Source organism: Phoenix dactylifera, chromosome 13, assembly GCF_051530095.1.
Source record: "Phoenix dactylifera cultivar Ajwa chromosome 13, Ajwa_hap1_PhDact_Kaust_v1.1, whole genome shotgun sequence".
NCBI classification, from domain to species: Eukaryota; Viridiplantae; Streptophyta; class Magnoliopsida; order Arecales; family Arecaceae; genus Phoenix; species Phoenix dactylifera.
Genome location: NC_143202.1, coordinates 22098003 through 22113033, shown reverse-complemented (window position 1 = coordinate 22113033; position 15031 = coordinate 22098003). Strand labels below are relative to the sequence as shown.

At 38.1% G+C, this 15031-nt stretch overlaps 3 protein-coding genes across 11 annotated transcripts; 1 reads left to right on the top strand and 2 right to left on the bottom strand.

Annotated features, from left to right (window-relative positions):
• Positions 1 to 2039: 2039 nt before the first annotated feature.
• LOC148700267 (Pentatricopeptide repeat (PPR-like) superfamily protein) lies at positions 2040 to 6416 on the bottom strand. 5 transcript variants are annotated; one of them, XR_015972718.2, is made up of 4 exons: positions 6204 to 6416; positions 2823 to 2900; positions 2570 to 2663; positions 2040 to 2463 (listed from the first exon to the last, which is right to left on the bottom strand). XR_015972718.2 is itself a non-coding variant. In XM_088709905.2 (4 exons), exon 1 carries the CDS (start codon positions 6036 to 6038, stop codon positions 3735 to 3737), a length of 2304 nt encoding a protein of 767 aa, XP_088566031.1. In that variant the 5' UTR covers positions 6039 to 6405; the 3' UTR covers positions 2040 to 2463; positions 2570 to 2663; positions 2823 to 2900; positions 3516 to 3734. The 5 variants fall into 5 exon arrangements, 4 of the variants coding, with proteins under 4 accessions (XP_088566031.1, XP_088566033.1, XP_088566032.1 ...); XM_088709905.2 differs by having other exon boundaries at positions 3516 to 6405; XM_088709907.2 differs by having other exon boundaries at positions 2636 to 2663; positions 3516 to 6405.
• Positions 6417 to 7985: 1569 nt separating this feature from the next.
• Positions 7986 to 12113, bottom strand: LOC103720303 (Ubiquitin-like superfamily protein). Its single transcript, XM_026809686.3, has 2 exons — positions 9383 to 12113; positions 7986 to 8501 (listed from the first exon to the last, which is right to left on the bottom strand). Exons 1-2 carry the CDS (start codon positions 9624 to 9626, stop codon positions 8272 to 8274), a joined length of 474 nt encoding a protein of 157 aa, XP_026665487.2. The 5' UTR covers positions 9627 to 12113; the 3' UTR covers positions 7986 to 8271.
• Positions 12114 to 12895: 782 nt separating this feature from the next.
• LOC103720293 (uncharacterized) lies at positions 12896 to 14625 on the top strand. 5 transcript variants are annotated; one of them, XM_039130906.3, is made up of 4 exons: positions 13004 to 13172; positions 13268 to 13396; positions 13495 to 13515; positions 14223 to 14625. In XM_039130906.3, exons 1-4 carry the CDS (start codon positions 13137 to 13139, stop codon positions 14400 to 14402), a joined length of 366 nt encoding a protein of 121 aa, XP_038986834.1. In that variant the 5' UTR covers positions 13004 to 13136; the 3' UTR covers positions 14403 to 14625. The 5 variants fall into 5 exon arrangements, 4 of the variants coding, with proteins under 4 accessions (XP_026665493.2, XP_038986834.1, XP_038986833.1 ...); XM_039130905.3 differs by having other exon boundaries at positions 13262 to 13396; XM_026809692.4 differs by lacking the exon at positions 13495 to 13515 and having other exon boundaries at positions 12896 to 13172; positions 13248 to 13396.
• Positions 14626 to 15031: the final 406 nt, after the last annotated feature.

Genomic DNA, 15031 nt, shown 5'->3' with positions numbered 1-15031 from the left:
AAAACAAAGATATTTTGAGAACCCAGATGTCAAACAGCTAATATAATAAACATGAGAATAATGTTCAATTGAAATCATTTTGTAAACATTTAATAACTAAGTTTATATTAAAATGTAAAATCTTGACCAATATATTGTTATTATATCAACTGATATCTCAAATATATCAGTTTCCATAAGCCAAAGTAATAAGAGCAGATGTATTAGCTTGATCGTATCATTAGTGCCATGTACTGATACGTACTGATACCTCAGCTGAGATGAAAACAATGGTTAAAACCCAAATCAATGGCTAATATATATAATTTGCGATATCTGGCATAAAAATGTATATTTTTCATAGACCAAGATCCCGGACTCAAGAACCATAAGGTATTGTAGGCAGCATCCAGGCTTTGCATCACCAACTTGCATGTCTAGTTTTAACCCGGAAGCAACTTCGCTGCAACATCTCAGAAGCCGCTACTGATTAAAAGTCCCCTTTGAATTGATAAACCTGGATTAATTAGACATAGATCATACATCAAGATGACTTGACCTATGAGTTTGAATGTATGAGATTATTCATTGACTTGTCAAGTCCACAAAAGAACTAGGTCAACTTAGAACACTTGGAAGACATGAACGAGTAAAGCATTGGGTGACCATGTTTCTAAGAATTCTATGGCAGTATGCTAACTTGTTGAGTCCAATAATTAGTTTGCTATCACGTGTGGAATCAAAACTTGATGAACAGAGTTGACTTGACTCAATTGCATGATCAAACCACAAGTATAAACAGCATAAGCAATAAAAAAACAAAATATAATATTATTTCCACAGCCACAGGATATGATTGATTAGCTAATCTTTCAAAACCTAATGCTGGTTCGTTGGAACCATATAAACCCATACCTAGAACTCCCATTAAGAGAAAAATAGAACCCTATGCTGTGTACAAAATAAACTTTGTGGCCGAGTAAAAACGTTTTTCTCCTCCCCCAATGGATAAAAGGAAGTAAACAGAAATTAATTCTAACTCCCACATGACAAAAAAAAAGTAAAAAGGTCTCAAGAAGAAAATGCAAGCTAAATGTGCTTGTATAGTGTTACTTCATGTCTACTTTGGTGACTGATACTGTGTGGGGGGTCACAATTTGTGTGACAGCTATACCTTTATTGAGATTCCCACAATATGAACTAAACCATCAATAGTTTTTTTCCTTCTGCCAAAAAAAATCCAGAGTTTCAAGTTAAGCTTCCATGCACAAGTGCTAAGGTGCCAGTGGTTCTTTAGATCTTCACATGACACAATTGTTGGAATAGGGTTCGAGAATTATGAAGATAGGCTGATACAAAATTGGATAAATGCAAAACGATTTACATATCCTTGAAAATCCATATCTCTGTGAAGGCATCCTGAAGGATCCAAGTTTTAATTGATCTTGGTTTATATTTTTGGATTCAAGTCCATTGAATTGTGAGCATGCTTTTTCAACAATCCAAATTTTTAGGATGAAATAAGAACTTTATGCACATTCTTGATTGAAAAGCAAGGTAATGTCTCAACTGTTGCAGCTTATGCACCATGCTCAGTGCACCATGAAATCAGGTAGTGGATTATGAATCTTGAATGCCTCAATAGAATCCTATTTTCTGAATCCTATTACTCTCTGTTCTACTTTTTGTCCCTCTATTCTTTGCAGAAACTGTGACATGCCCAAACCATTGATTTTTCATTAGTTTGAGGTCTCAACATTCAAGATACACATAACCCAGGTACTTGGGCTCTTGGTTGACATTTTATATAGTAAGTCTTCTTGCATTACAGCACTCCGAGTGCAGCAGAGAAAGATGTTTTGAGATGTTACATTAATGCCGATGCATGATCATAGCAGTGTTGCAAAAATACAAGGGCCATAAAGTCTTACATGCACTAGTCAAGACATCATTGACTAGTTTATGATAAAAAAACAATGCATAGGTAAGGATAAAAGTGAATCTTAGAAAAAAAATATGCAAAATATCATCAATCAATCATACCAATATCCCAGTAAATATAAAGACAAAAGCTGTGGTCACTGCTATGCAAATATTACACAAACTACATAAGTACAAAAGAATAGTATTCATATAAAATTGAACTATGATATTTGTATAAGATAACAATAATACATAGAAAATAGTTGTTGGAGGAACATGATCCACTTTTATGTCATTGAGCATCCATGTGATGCATGTGCTACATCTTCACCACCAAATGTAATTCATCTTTGCTATTGTACTTGAAGATAGATGGTCTTGAATGGAGTTTCTGGGCCTATAAAATATTCACCCTTATCCTGATGCCTCTCTGGCATTTGCTTTAAGCTCTCTCTCTCTCTCTCTCTGAAATAGAGACTTCAGTTTTTCTTGCTTGAAAGGAATGTGAATCCTTTGGAGCTAGAATATTATAGGCAAGGATTTAAATAGCCGTACTGAACCCTGCGTCATTTTTCCGTCGAAATATAAAGTATTAGTATCGTACTGATATTGACGGTATGTATCGAAACTAACATGTTCCAAAAAAAAATTGAAAAACCATCGATACCGATCCGTATGGCTGGTACAATACTGCCGATATGCATTGGTATGGACCGATATGACCGTTACATACCAATATAGCTGTTTCAGCATCCCGACACCTGTACGGATGCTGGTTCCGTGTCAGAACGGCATGGTACTGGTCGTACCATCTCGTTTGAGCAGTTTTTAAAACCATGCACAAAGCACTAAGCTCAATGAGATGGTATCTTGACAGCATGTGCATTGTAGACATAATTACACAAAGGAGGAGGAGGCACCTTTTGGAGAAGAGGAGACCACTCAACAAGCTGATTGATGGATCCTTAAAACAAACTTCATATTCATATCAAATGTGCCTATAATTAATAGTGAAAGATATGCGATGAACAATCAGCAAGATATCTCTTATTTTTCATAAATGAGGAAGTATTTCTAGCTCGAACATGTTGAACTAATCCTAAAAGCCTACAATACCTCAATTTAATAACTATTGAACAAAATAATGGACACGTTATATAAGTCTAATTCCAATTAGGCAGATACAATACTTAGAGGTGCTGACTTGGAAATTTTTTGTTTGAACTAATAGATAAGAAGATGCAGATAATGTTTAATTATGTACATTATGATGCTCATGAACAAATCACATGTTTCACAACGAAAACACTTATCATAAAGCATGTAGCATATGTACTGCTTTGTTGTTTTTAATGAAAATCGTGCATTCCAGCATGCAGAGCTAGGAATAATATTTCAATAGGTGGTCAAACATTGTTTGTAATCCAATTAATATGATATATACACCTATTGCAGAAGGAAAATGAGAGTTATAAATCAGAAAATGATTTTATAAAACAAGTTGGAATTATATAACAGTCAGAAAATTCAAGTAAAAAGAAGCTAATTATGCCCAAGCAAACAACAGAGCACGGTAAAAAGTTAAGAGACTGAGTGGTTCCTTTTATACTCACTGACAGAATATCATAGTGCAGAGGGGAATGTTAATCTCAAACTTATTGATTTGTGCCAATGAAATTCTAATGGATATGAGGCGGTGCAGTAAGATTTGCTGCGATTTAATACTTCACCAAAAAAGCGTAATAAAGGACCTTGAAGATGAATTCTGCTCTAAGCGATTAATGCATGAAAACTAGGGCAGCCAAAGTACAAAGGGTAGCTAGCAGATAGTCTCACGAACGGACTTCATCAATAATGCCATCTACATATTGACTTTCTTGCATCTGTGTAGAGTACATTTCTGCCTCATCAAATGGTTTTCCTCTCCTAGGTACATCTGCAAAATGACAGAAATTAGACAAATTCTTCCTTATCTTTATGCTTTTCCTCTTCTCAGCAGGTCTAGGACCTAAAGCATTAAGATCTATGCTTGTACCCATAGCCTGACATGACTCTAAAACAGCATCATAAGGTTTTGAAGAAAGATGTAGCCCCTCATTACAAGCCCTCAAGTACATCTCATATGCAAGTCTTGGTTTACCATCTTGTGCAAGAGCTTTGATTAGCATTTCATAAGTAATCTCATTTGGCTTGATTTTTCGAACCTTCATGCGGTGAAACCACTCATAAGCAGCACTACCCATCTTATTCTTAGCACATCCTGTGATTATTGCATTGTAGGTGACAACATTTGGTTCAATACCTGATGATACCATTTCACGAAGAACAGAATCTACCATATCAGGACTTCCCTTGCCAATGAAAACCGAAACCAATATCGTGTATGCATGCAAATTGGGCTTAACACCCACTCTACGCATATGCTCCCACACCTGCAGTGCCTCATCATAAAGCTTCCCTTTCTCAAGTGCACTAAGCAGTGCTCCATAAGAGAGTATAGTTGGTTTCTCTCCCTGCTCCACCATCCTCCTAAATATCTGCACAGCAGCAGAAGTCTCTGATGCTTTGGAGCAAGCAACAAGGACTGCATTCCATTCTCTAGTTCCTGGTCTTAAGCCTTTATCCTGCATCTTGTTAAGCAGCCTAACACCCCATCGCCAGATCCCCCTTCTCCTAGCAGCAGTGAGTAAGATGTTGAAATGAGAAATAATCAGCTCATATGATAGATTATTTGGCTTAGGCCCTTTATCCAACAAATCCTCGTAAATTTCAAGAGCCGCCCACCATTTTTTAGCCTTACCCATCAGCCATATGAGATGATTACATACTGATAAGCTAATATCACTGTCCATCTCCCTTATTCTTCTGTACAGCTCTTTAGCTACAGTATAATGGCTTTCACGAGTACATGCCCACACAAGCCGCTCACATTCCACACGACTTGGTTTTACCCGTGCCATATCCATATCACTTAGAAGCTTCAAGACATTGGCAGTTGGATTCTCTTCCTTCACAAGCCACTGGCGCATCACTAGATAACAGATGCGCATCAAGAACTTTTCAAGCTTTAAAAACTCAGTCTCCCAGTCCATATCCTTATCTTTCCCAACCTCCCCCTTCTCATATTGCTCTCTCAATTTCACAAAGTATCCAAGTGCACCATATGAATCATCCATTTTCTTAAAGGCCAATAAGACAGTTGAGTAGGTGACAGGAGATGGAGATAGACCATTATTCTCAATGTCCACTAAAACATCGAGGGCCTCGTTAGGCTGCCCTTGTTCAAGATAAACTGACATCAAAGTGTTGTAAGTCACGATATTTGGTACAATGCCTTGTGATTTCATATCATCCATGACCTCATCAACTTTATCAAATTGTTCAGTCTGCTTGACTGCACTCAAGAGGCTATTATAAATGAAGAGGTTCGGGCCAACTGATCCACCAGTATCCTCCCTCTTTCTCTTCAACCATTCAACAAGAGCAAATGCAGAATGCAATTTCTTATCTGATCCCAACCCCCTGATCATTGATGAATAAACAGGGAGAGGCAAAATTTCCAAATTCTTGAATAACTCCTCCACATCATCTGCAGTTTTAGCATCATGCAGACTTGCAGCTAATGCTCGGACATCGATCCGGTCTTTCTCGACTGACTCAGCACCATCCCTGCGAGCAGTCTCTTCGAAGTCCACAACCATTTCTTCTTCCCCATCTTTGGCATCACATATCTCATTATTTCCAATACCTCCCGAAGAGTCAAAGCTAACCTCCTTACCCTCAGGCTTCTCTGATTCTGTTACTTCTTTCACATGCTCACACCCATGAGGTTCTTGCTCCAATGCCAAAGCCAAAGCAAAGTACTTTCCGAAAGGACTCATCTTTGATTCACAAAAGCTTAGCTTGGGATTGTTAGCAGAGAACCCAGTTCTCGGATGTAGATTAGAACTAGTTAAACCGCAAGTACTGCTTGAAAGAAAAAACAGGTGGGAGAATTTACTGCCACCACACATACCACCACAAACCCCTCTTTCCGTCCTCCTCTTCCTCAAAGTATAGTGGGGAAAAGTATCAGAATCCAGATATGGAGTCGCCAAAGAGGCTCCTTTTGAGTAATAACTGCTTAAAGATTGCATATTGGAGAGGTGTTTTATGCGCAGAAGTAAAATTCCAGACAAAGGGATTCCATTCAGGAAAGTTAGCACTCAAGAGCAGCCTTCTGAGAAAACTAACAAGGAGAAAGGAGAATAGAAAGCCTGGTTCTTAATCTATATCATAAGGAAGAGGAGGTGGAATCTTACCTTTGGTTTCAGAACTGAGAACGGATTAGAAGTTTGGCTGTAATCTTTTGGTTTTGGAGATTGTGGAATGGGGACTTCAGCAATCCCAGACTCCCAGTACTGGTCCCCTCGCAGGCCTGGGAAAATCCAGCATTTAGATATGGCCCAACACAAGGTTGGGATAAGGCAGGGTGACACTTGGCCTGCTCCCCATCCAATTTACCACGAATAAGTATTCTAGGCCTTACTTATCCTGCTTTATTCCACAAACTGAAACTAGAGATATCTAGATGATAGATGCTGGATGGAGGGGTTATCCAGACGAAGCATGTTTTTAAAAAAGCCAATGGGGCTGTAGATTGGGTGGCCACCTCCGTGGCTAACCATGCCAATAACATCCTATGGGCGGGGGATGGGGAGCTGCCTCTAGAGCTCCGTAATATTTTGCTTTCTGATTTTCTTGGGTGCATCTGTACACGTGTTGTATCAATCATCCGGTCTAGCAAAAAAAAAAAAAAAAAAAGCCTACTTTAGACCGGAATAAGAAAGGCTGTAGGAAGGACAAAATGGACATTTTATTTTTTTATTTATTTATTTATTTATTTATTTATTTATTTATTTATTTATTTATGTTGGAGGAAGAGGGAAGGAGCCAAGGAGACAAGAAAGAGAGATCTGGGCAGGAAACTATGTAGCTTTTGTTGATGATGTGTTGCAGGAGAAGGGGACCATGCAACCAAAGTGACATGAAGATGGCAAGCTGGAGAGAGGTGATTGAAATCTCTGTTTTTCCAAAACCAACCCTGGAAAGATTTGAAAGAATGTAGGGGCCAATTTACTTTGCATTTCCCTTTATATCAATGAAATGAAGAATATCTAATATGCTTTGGCCATTGCAAGATTGATATATGCCGAAATGCAGCTAGCTTGGTCAACCTGTTTCTTCCCAATCCTGGAGGAAAAGAGCATTTGGGCAGCAGTAATATGGTTTCAAAGATACCTTAGAGGAACCTCTAAGAGGTGTTTGTGTTATGGATAAGGCAATCCTTCGTCATAAGACTACACAGATGTAGATATGGCAGGAGATATTGATTCAAGAAAGTGTACTTTGGATTACTTGGTTCTTTTTGTGGGACGAGCTATTTTATGGGAGTCCAAATTGCAAAGGTGGGTACCCATCTTTGCTGCAGAAGCTGAATTTATTGCCTGCTGAAGCATGGGCTCAAGCAAAAAGCATATTATCGTACATTATGATAGTCAAAGTGTCATCCATTTGTGCAGGACTTAAGTTTTCATTGCAGAACCAAGCATATTAATGTGAGACATTAATGGATCCATGATGTGCTTCAGAGAAAGTTGCTAAAGCTTCGAAAGATCGAACTCATGCTCTCCAAAAAGAGATGGATTTTAAGTCAGATCACCATGAGGGTGTATGATGCTGATCGGCCTACTCAACCAACATGAATCCAAGCATTAAGAACCCTTTATTTTAATGTTTTAAAAATGTTTTCATGAAGTAAAGAGTGAAAAATTTTAATCTCCCACATCCCCTCCCTCGAACTCTTCGGATAACAGTCATCTTTCACTTCATTTAACACATCCCAAAAAAACAAATTTTGTACGCCTACATTACAAGTAAATTTGGGTCTTAATTCTCTTTGCAATTCTTTTAAATTTTTAAAAAATTATTAAAAGACTAACTTTACATCCTTTTTTTTGTTTTGATGGAAAGGGAGGGTGTTAGCTCACCAATTTTATTAAGCTTAGAGTTACCCAAAAATTAAATGATTAAATGAAAAGTAATTAGCAGCAGAACCTTTGGCCTTGATAAAAAGTAATTATCACATAAAACTCAGCATCATGTTGATACTTGGAAGTAAACAGGTGAGCCAGGTTCTCATTCCATCAGACCATATATTATGGAATGCAACTCTGTAACATCTCCACTTGAGATCAGCTTTACATATAACTCAAGACCACACTACATTCAGAAGCAGACTACTCATCTTTTGCAGAGGCAGCAGAACCTTTGGCCTTGCACCTTCTGAAGTAGTCAGTCCTAAGGGAAACAAAGGCACAGCCCCATGGCCTACACCTCAATAATGGTGTGACAAGGGCTCCCCATGACTTGGCTTCTTGTCATTCCCTTCAGCTTCATTTCCCTGATGGCTGGGTCCTCTAACAGCAGTACCTTGTCCTTGTCCCTGACTCCCACCATGTGAAGGTGATCCCCATCCTCCCTCTCCTTCCCCCTGAACAAAAGCCTCTGCTCTCTGGGCTCCAACCCTGTCACCATGGCTACAATCATCTTCAACTCAGCTGTAATGCCACAATAACCCATGGATGATCAGCTATTGCATAATTACAGTGCGGAATTTGATCAATTGTTCAGCTTTTAACACTAAAAGAAAATTTACTATAGTTTTCTAGCATGTTTAACATTTCTGATATACAGCATATTTAACATTTAAGAAACCTCTATAGTCGCAAGTTCGATCAAGTTGTCTTGGGTCAGAGATTCAGAAGTTGGAAAAAGATTTATATGACTATGAATTTGACATATTAATAAAACAGAGAATTCAAGATCATTAATGTATCTATCTATATATATTTGTTTATTTGAAAATAGGTGCCCAAGAAATAAGAACAAAGAGTATTTCTCGCGTAAGTTGAGAAAAATTATGGGTAAATATGTAGATGATTGAATAATCTGAAACTAGCAGGGAGAAGCATTTGGACAAGGAAAAGAATGAGAATGTTTTCAAAATTTTATCATGAACTTGGAGAATATTGTTATTATGCTTCCATCATGTTGTGAAAATATTTAGTGGCAAGTTTTCTATGTCATGATTGTCATAACACAACTATATATTGACCACCTTGCACTTATTTAACATTGTACCATTACAAATTTCAGAATTGTTGTTGATGATCATATGGTTAGTACATTTATTCTAAATAAGCATGGGTTGATATCTATACTACTGTTTGTTTTTGCTGCTGCAAGCTGTTTTCTGCCATCATAATGGCTAGCAACAGATACCAAATGCAGCAATAAAATACTAATGAAAATGATAAGCGTTTGAGTTTTTTTTTTTTTTTCTAAATTAAAAAGTAAATGAGCACCTTATATCACTTTCATAGCCAAAGCAGCATTGATAACTCCACATCTAATATCAGCAAAAGAAGCCTTTGCTTACCAAATGTTGAGGTGGCTCCAATGGAGATGTCATGCCAATGTGATCCAGTGGAGACTCTCACAGTGATCACCCCTTCTCTATCACACTTTGCTCCCTCTCTCTTCTGAACCAGCATGCCCCCAGGCCGCAGCTCCCACTCAATGTCGCCGCTCCTACCGCAGCCTCCAGCGCCGCCGCCGCCGCTCCCACCGCTGCTCAATTTAGAACTTTTCTTGAAGAGCTTCTTTGATCTCAGCTTAATCATTCTTCTTCCTCTCTCTCTCTCTCTCTCTCTCTCTCTCTCTCTCTTTCTAAATGCGTGCTGATGGTTTGGTGTCTGTGTGGAGTACTTATAGAGAGGTTGGACAGGCTTTGGAAGCGTGCTTCAAGATAAAGATTTCATTGATAGATGCTTTGTATCTAAAGAAATGCTGAAGTACAGGCTCTGATAAGCTTCTTTTCTAAAGAGAAGGTATATTTTGGAGATGTCCTACTAGAATAGTAATTTGAGTGGAGCTTCTTGTGGCGAGTTTTAAGGGGGATTTGAGAGCACACAGCACATGGTGGGTGGCAACACGCTTGGCTTTTGGGCAGCATAATGATGCTGATGGTCTGTTAGGTCTAATCTGGTGGGGTTTTTTAATAGTGAAGGTTGGTGACACACCATGGATGAAAGACTAGAAAGTCTTTCTTAACCACTTCATCAAGATTGCATTTGCCAATGGATGAAAGACTAGAAAATGAAGTGGGAATTAAGGATAAGTGTATGAAAATCTGATAGGAAACCACTGAAACTCGGTTAACATTTGACTCTAGGTAATCTAACTTAAGGATTCATTGATTTTTGATCACTCGACATGAATCTAAAATCCAACTAGGAAGCTTAATTAATCATCTTATTTCTTGATAGCTAGAGATACAATTTGATGGTCGATAAGTGTACTTATTGTTGGAGATGAACCAATTGTGACTATGTCTCCGAAGACATTACCTTTGAGAGAAGATAAACGAGCGTATTTTACTTAAATTTGAAAAAAATTTAAGTGAAAAATATTTTTCAGGCAAGACAAAGGGTGGTACAAACCACACCTAATGTTTTAGCATTTGATATGCGATAGAGATTGTAGGTTCTAGTTAATGATGCACACTTGGCACGTAGCAAATCATGGTACTCTGGCTTTGAGGATTCACACAGTTAAGATAATAATTTTCTCCAACATGCATGAGTCCAAGATACTATTCCGAAAAGGCATGTTCACCGTTTTGAACCTAATCGAAATCGTTGATCATTAGAAGCCTACAGCCTGCAACTAATCCATTTTTTCAATAACAATTTGATGGTGTTGGGAGCTAGATTTAGACTTGAGCGAAATTACAACTTCAGAAGCAAGCATAACTAAAAGGCTAAGCCTAGACCGAATCATGCAAGAAATGTATATATGCGTCCAATTTAGGTGATCTGAGTGATCTCATCCACTCGTGCGACATAAATGAGCTCCTTATGAGCTAGGTTATCCTTTTGAACGAGACATAAAATTACAGTCGACTTTCTTTTATGTATGATTCTAGCCACAAATTAGCTGCTTGCTGGTTCCAACAATTTTCAGCAATTTTTCTCTCACCAAATTTCATGGTTTCCAACAAGAGAGAGCATGGATGAACCAAAAGCTCCTTTAGTTTGGTAGGTTGGTAGGTTGGTAGGTTGAAATCAAATGACCTATTTAACCCATTATTACCATGGTTCATTATGGTTTGGGCTAGGTGGGTGTACAAGGACAAAGATTTATGTTGGCCAACTTTTTAGAAAGTCATTGCCAAACTCTCACCTTTCTTGGGTAAGGAGAAAAGGAGATCTGGGAATGCTCCCTTGTTCCTTGTCTCTAACCATAGTCCCTTGCATATCAACAAGATCAGCCCTAGGCGATGTGGACATGCTGTAAAGCACCATCATACATGATGCTGTATCCCAGTTCTACCACCCAAGCAGCCACTTTTTTAAGTCACTTCCCTCTCAACAGCATATGCCCATCAACTAAGTCCAAAGGCCATACCATCATGAGATGTGGATTCCACATATAATAAATTCATTATTATTGTCAGAAGCCGAAAATTATAAGAGCCTGTTTGGATATTTCTGCAGGAATATCTTGCAAGAAATCGAATCTGTTACCTGCCCAACCTACAGTTTTCTAAGGGCCTGCTCAAGTCTTAGTCTAAATCTCAACTTATAGACCTGCAGGATTAAAAAACTGACCTGCAAAGGTCTTCTTCTCCTTCACACATGATTCCAATTATAGGGATGTTGGGTTGACATGGGCTACAAAATCCAGTAAGAAATTCAGCTCGATCTTGCTAGATTTCCTAAACATGCTTTACATAGACCGGTATAATCCAATCCACTTATGGGAAGATAAGCTCAAAAAGTCTCCTATCAATTGTTACTTTGAACATGAATAGAAGAATCAATCAATGTATCTATCTAATGATCTATCTCTTCCATCTCCATCGAGCTAGCAGATACTAGTGCTTGAGTATAAGATGCAATATAAATGAACTCTCTTGTTACAGAGACAGAACCCATGAGCAGTTTCTATGCTACAGTCCCCATGGATCCAACAAAAAACAAGTGAAAAGCCAAGGCAAAATAAAAAGGCGACATACTGTGTATGTGACGAACATTAGGAACTCAAAATGCCCGTCCCAAATCATTCATGAACGCTCCATTGCATCCAGTCTCTTGTTCCATCCAAGTAACAAAGTAGGCAGAATATATTCTTACTCTGAAACTTGAAGTTGCTTTCAGAACTGACCACAGCTAATTACGTGTTACCTTTGCCTTGTCCTCTATCTCAAGGTTTCTCTAGCATGCATTCAACTGCGCATCTAACAGTACTATGACTACCAGCTTAAGATTCAAACCTTTCCCCTAACAAGTTCAGTCCCCATTACTTAAAACTTTACGATAATGATAAATAGCTGACTGTGACCAGAAACTGCATGTGTGAGCTAGCTGCTCCATTGTCTGTAATAGCATCGCGGACTAAAAGCTAGTTTGCGACAAACTTATGATACAAACTACCAAGCCCTTGAGCCCATACGACAGAAAAATTCTACCCATTACATAGCGAAACATCACGTTTAGCTCACGGTCAATCCAAATAGATCGGTGCTGCAGTGTTCTCTAGTCCGTATAGATCGTAGTCCAAATCCAGCTCAAAAAAATTGGCCAAAAATATTATTATTTAAATTTTTTAGCCCTAGATCTGACCAATAAGTAAATTAAATGCAAGCTCTCACAATCCTACTGTTTTCATGTACGGGAAAAAAAATCTTTATATTATGATCAATCTATGGTTAATCCAAATAGATCAATGTTGCAGTGTACCCTTATCCATCTATTGCCAAATGTAACAAATCAGCTTAAAAAATAAAAAAATATTATTTAAATTTTTTGACCAAATATATATATCTAAAATCTATCCAACAGGCGATGTTTCTTCCAATCGTACCACCATCATCTTTGCCCTTGCATCACCCTTTCCTTGTGTGGCGCCACCAAAACCTCACATCCAAAGTATCCAGCTATTCAATAATACCCTTTCAATACCAACCACCAAAACCGAAATATCTCTAGAGATGGCTTCCTTCGCTTCCTCACGTATTGACAGCACCACTCTTTGGGACCATCCTCTTAAGAATAATAAACAAACAAAAGAAAAACAAAAGGTAGTCCCAAATCATATAGCATTTCAGATCTCAGGAGAGCTAAATCTAAATGGCATTGGCTTCCACCACCATTTCTTATCACAAGGTGCTGGAGGTTTTCATGTCTTCTCTTTTTTCTCCCCTGGGATCTTAAAGAGTTTTACTTCCTAAGGTTTGTTAGAATGGTGTTGGCAGCTGCAGGGTGGATTCCTTCAGCAAGTTGGGTGCCGAAAGAAGGAGAAGGATAGGGACCGGGATCATCACTACCCATACAAAGTTGTCGAGATTACGCCCCCACCGAGGAGCCTCGGCGTCCGCTGCTTCCCTCTGGTATCTATGTGATCTCTGCTTTGCTTTCCATCAAAAAATTTCAAGCTCTAACAAACTATTTCTCATTTCATTTATGGTTGCTAAAATCATATGGAAAGCTTCTAAATTTGGAGAATCTAGTAAGTGCCTTGCCATTTAGTTCTCCGAATCTATAAAAATTGTTGCCTGAAGATGTACGTGTCTTCTTTTTGGCTTGTTTAGCAGCTGCAAATTAAGAGATTGGTTGGCTTGTCTTTGTACCCATGCAGGACATGCCTTCAGTTATATGCATGATGATCCTTTTCAAGCTAAAATAATAGTTGATGTCTTGAAACTGGCTGCAAACAACTCTAGTGAACTTAGACTCATTTTTGTCAAATTGTACTGTGCAATTCATTCATCAAGAAAAATCGCCTGTATTTATTTTTATGTCACTGAATGTAATGTACAAGATTACACAGCAGCATGATGTTAACAGCAACATCACCTAAGATGCAGGAAAAGGTCTTATTCACACTTCTCCATTTGCATATCAAATCAATCAATATTGGCTGCACAAATGCACTTATGGATGTTTTACATTGAGTTGTTCTTTACTTTATCATGCTTATTGCCTGTGTTGAGTGCATCCCTTGAGTACCTTTTTAAAAGGAAGCTTGGCTTCCTCTACATTTTGCAGTATCCATCCAGTTATGCATGACTACCACTATCTACTACTTTTCTTTCTCTGTTGTTTAATTTTGAAAACTATGCAAGATTTCTGGTTAGAATTCTATCTTGCGTTCTCTTTTTTTTTTCCTTGATAATTGCTTTACCCTCTTCTTATTGTTTTGTTCTCATGAAGCAGAACATACACTGCGGAGAGAGTGTCACCATAGAAGGACAAGCTTACACAGTTTCTTCAGTGACCCATCGATACCAGCTACGCAAGGGAAAGTATGAGCCCAGTGAGAAAAGGCTTGATGTGCAATCAACAGGAAGATACATGTTGAATCTGTACCTGGAGAATCTACTAGAAAATTCATGAGGAATATCATATGCATAATGAAGTCAGATTTAAAGGCAATTCTAATCTTTGGCTGCCAATGACTGAATGGTTATGTCACTAATGATAATACTTACATAGTACATGAGCCTGTTATTCTTCATAAATTTTTTAAAAATCTTTTAGATGTTGAACTGTATTTAAACATTTAAATCTCGCACTTGGAACAATCGTAGTTTATGAACCACTTATATTCCCTTTTATACATACGATATGTTGATTTCATTAGCTTGTTACTAGGTGCATTTTTACTGACATGGGTCATATGGATTGAGGATTAAAAAGATATATGTCATTCTGCTAATTCAGGTGGTTCATTAGTTATTGTTCTTCAATGTGTGGTGCTAATAATCAGTTCTCATAATACATTAGTAACTAGTCTTAACTTATTCATATTGGCCAAGCCCTTGTTGATCAAATCATTTACCCATCAAAGTTCTGGAGTTCTTAAGCGCAGCTCTAAACCTAATCCTAGATTACCAACCTCATAATTAAGGTGCATTAGGTAGAGGACACTGGCTTCAAAGTTCTGCAAGATTTGATCACTTTTTACCAGTAGCTGGGAGCAGCTCTCTGGTCACATAGTCTGCACCTACCGGCCATCCCAAGGA

Coding starts and splice junctions, on each gene's coding strand:
- LOC148700267 (XM_088709905.2), bottom strand. CDS start 6,038: ATGCAATCTTTAAGCAGTTATTACTCAAAAGGAGCCTCTTTGGCGACT.
- LOC103720303 (XM_026809686.3), bottom strand. CDS start 9,626: ATGATTAAGCTGAGATCAAAGAAGCTCTTCAAGAAAAGTTCTAAATTG. Junction 8,502..9,382: donor TGGAGCCACCTCAACATTTG/GTAAGCAAAGGC, acceptor GTGGCATTACAG/CTGAGTTGAAGATGATTGTA.
- LOC103720293 (XM_026809692.4), top strand. CDS start 12,998: ATGGCTTCCTTCGCTTCCTCACGTATTGACAGCACCACTCTTTGGGAC. Junction 13,173..13,247: donor CCACCATTTCTTATCACAAG/GTGCTGGAGGTT, acceptor AAGGTTTGTTAG/AATGGTGTTGGCAGCTGCAG. Junction 13,397..14,222: donor GCGTCCGCTGCTTCCCTCTG/GTATCTATGTGA, acceptor CTCATGAAGCAG/AACATACACTGCGGAGAGAG.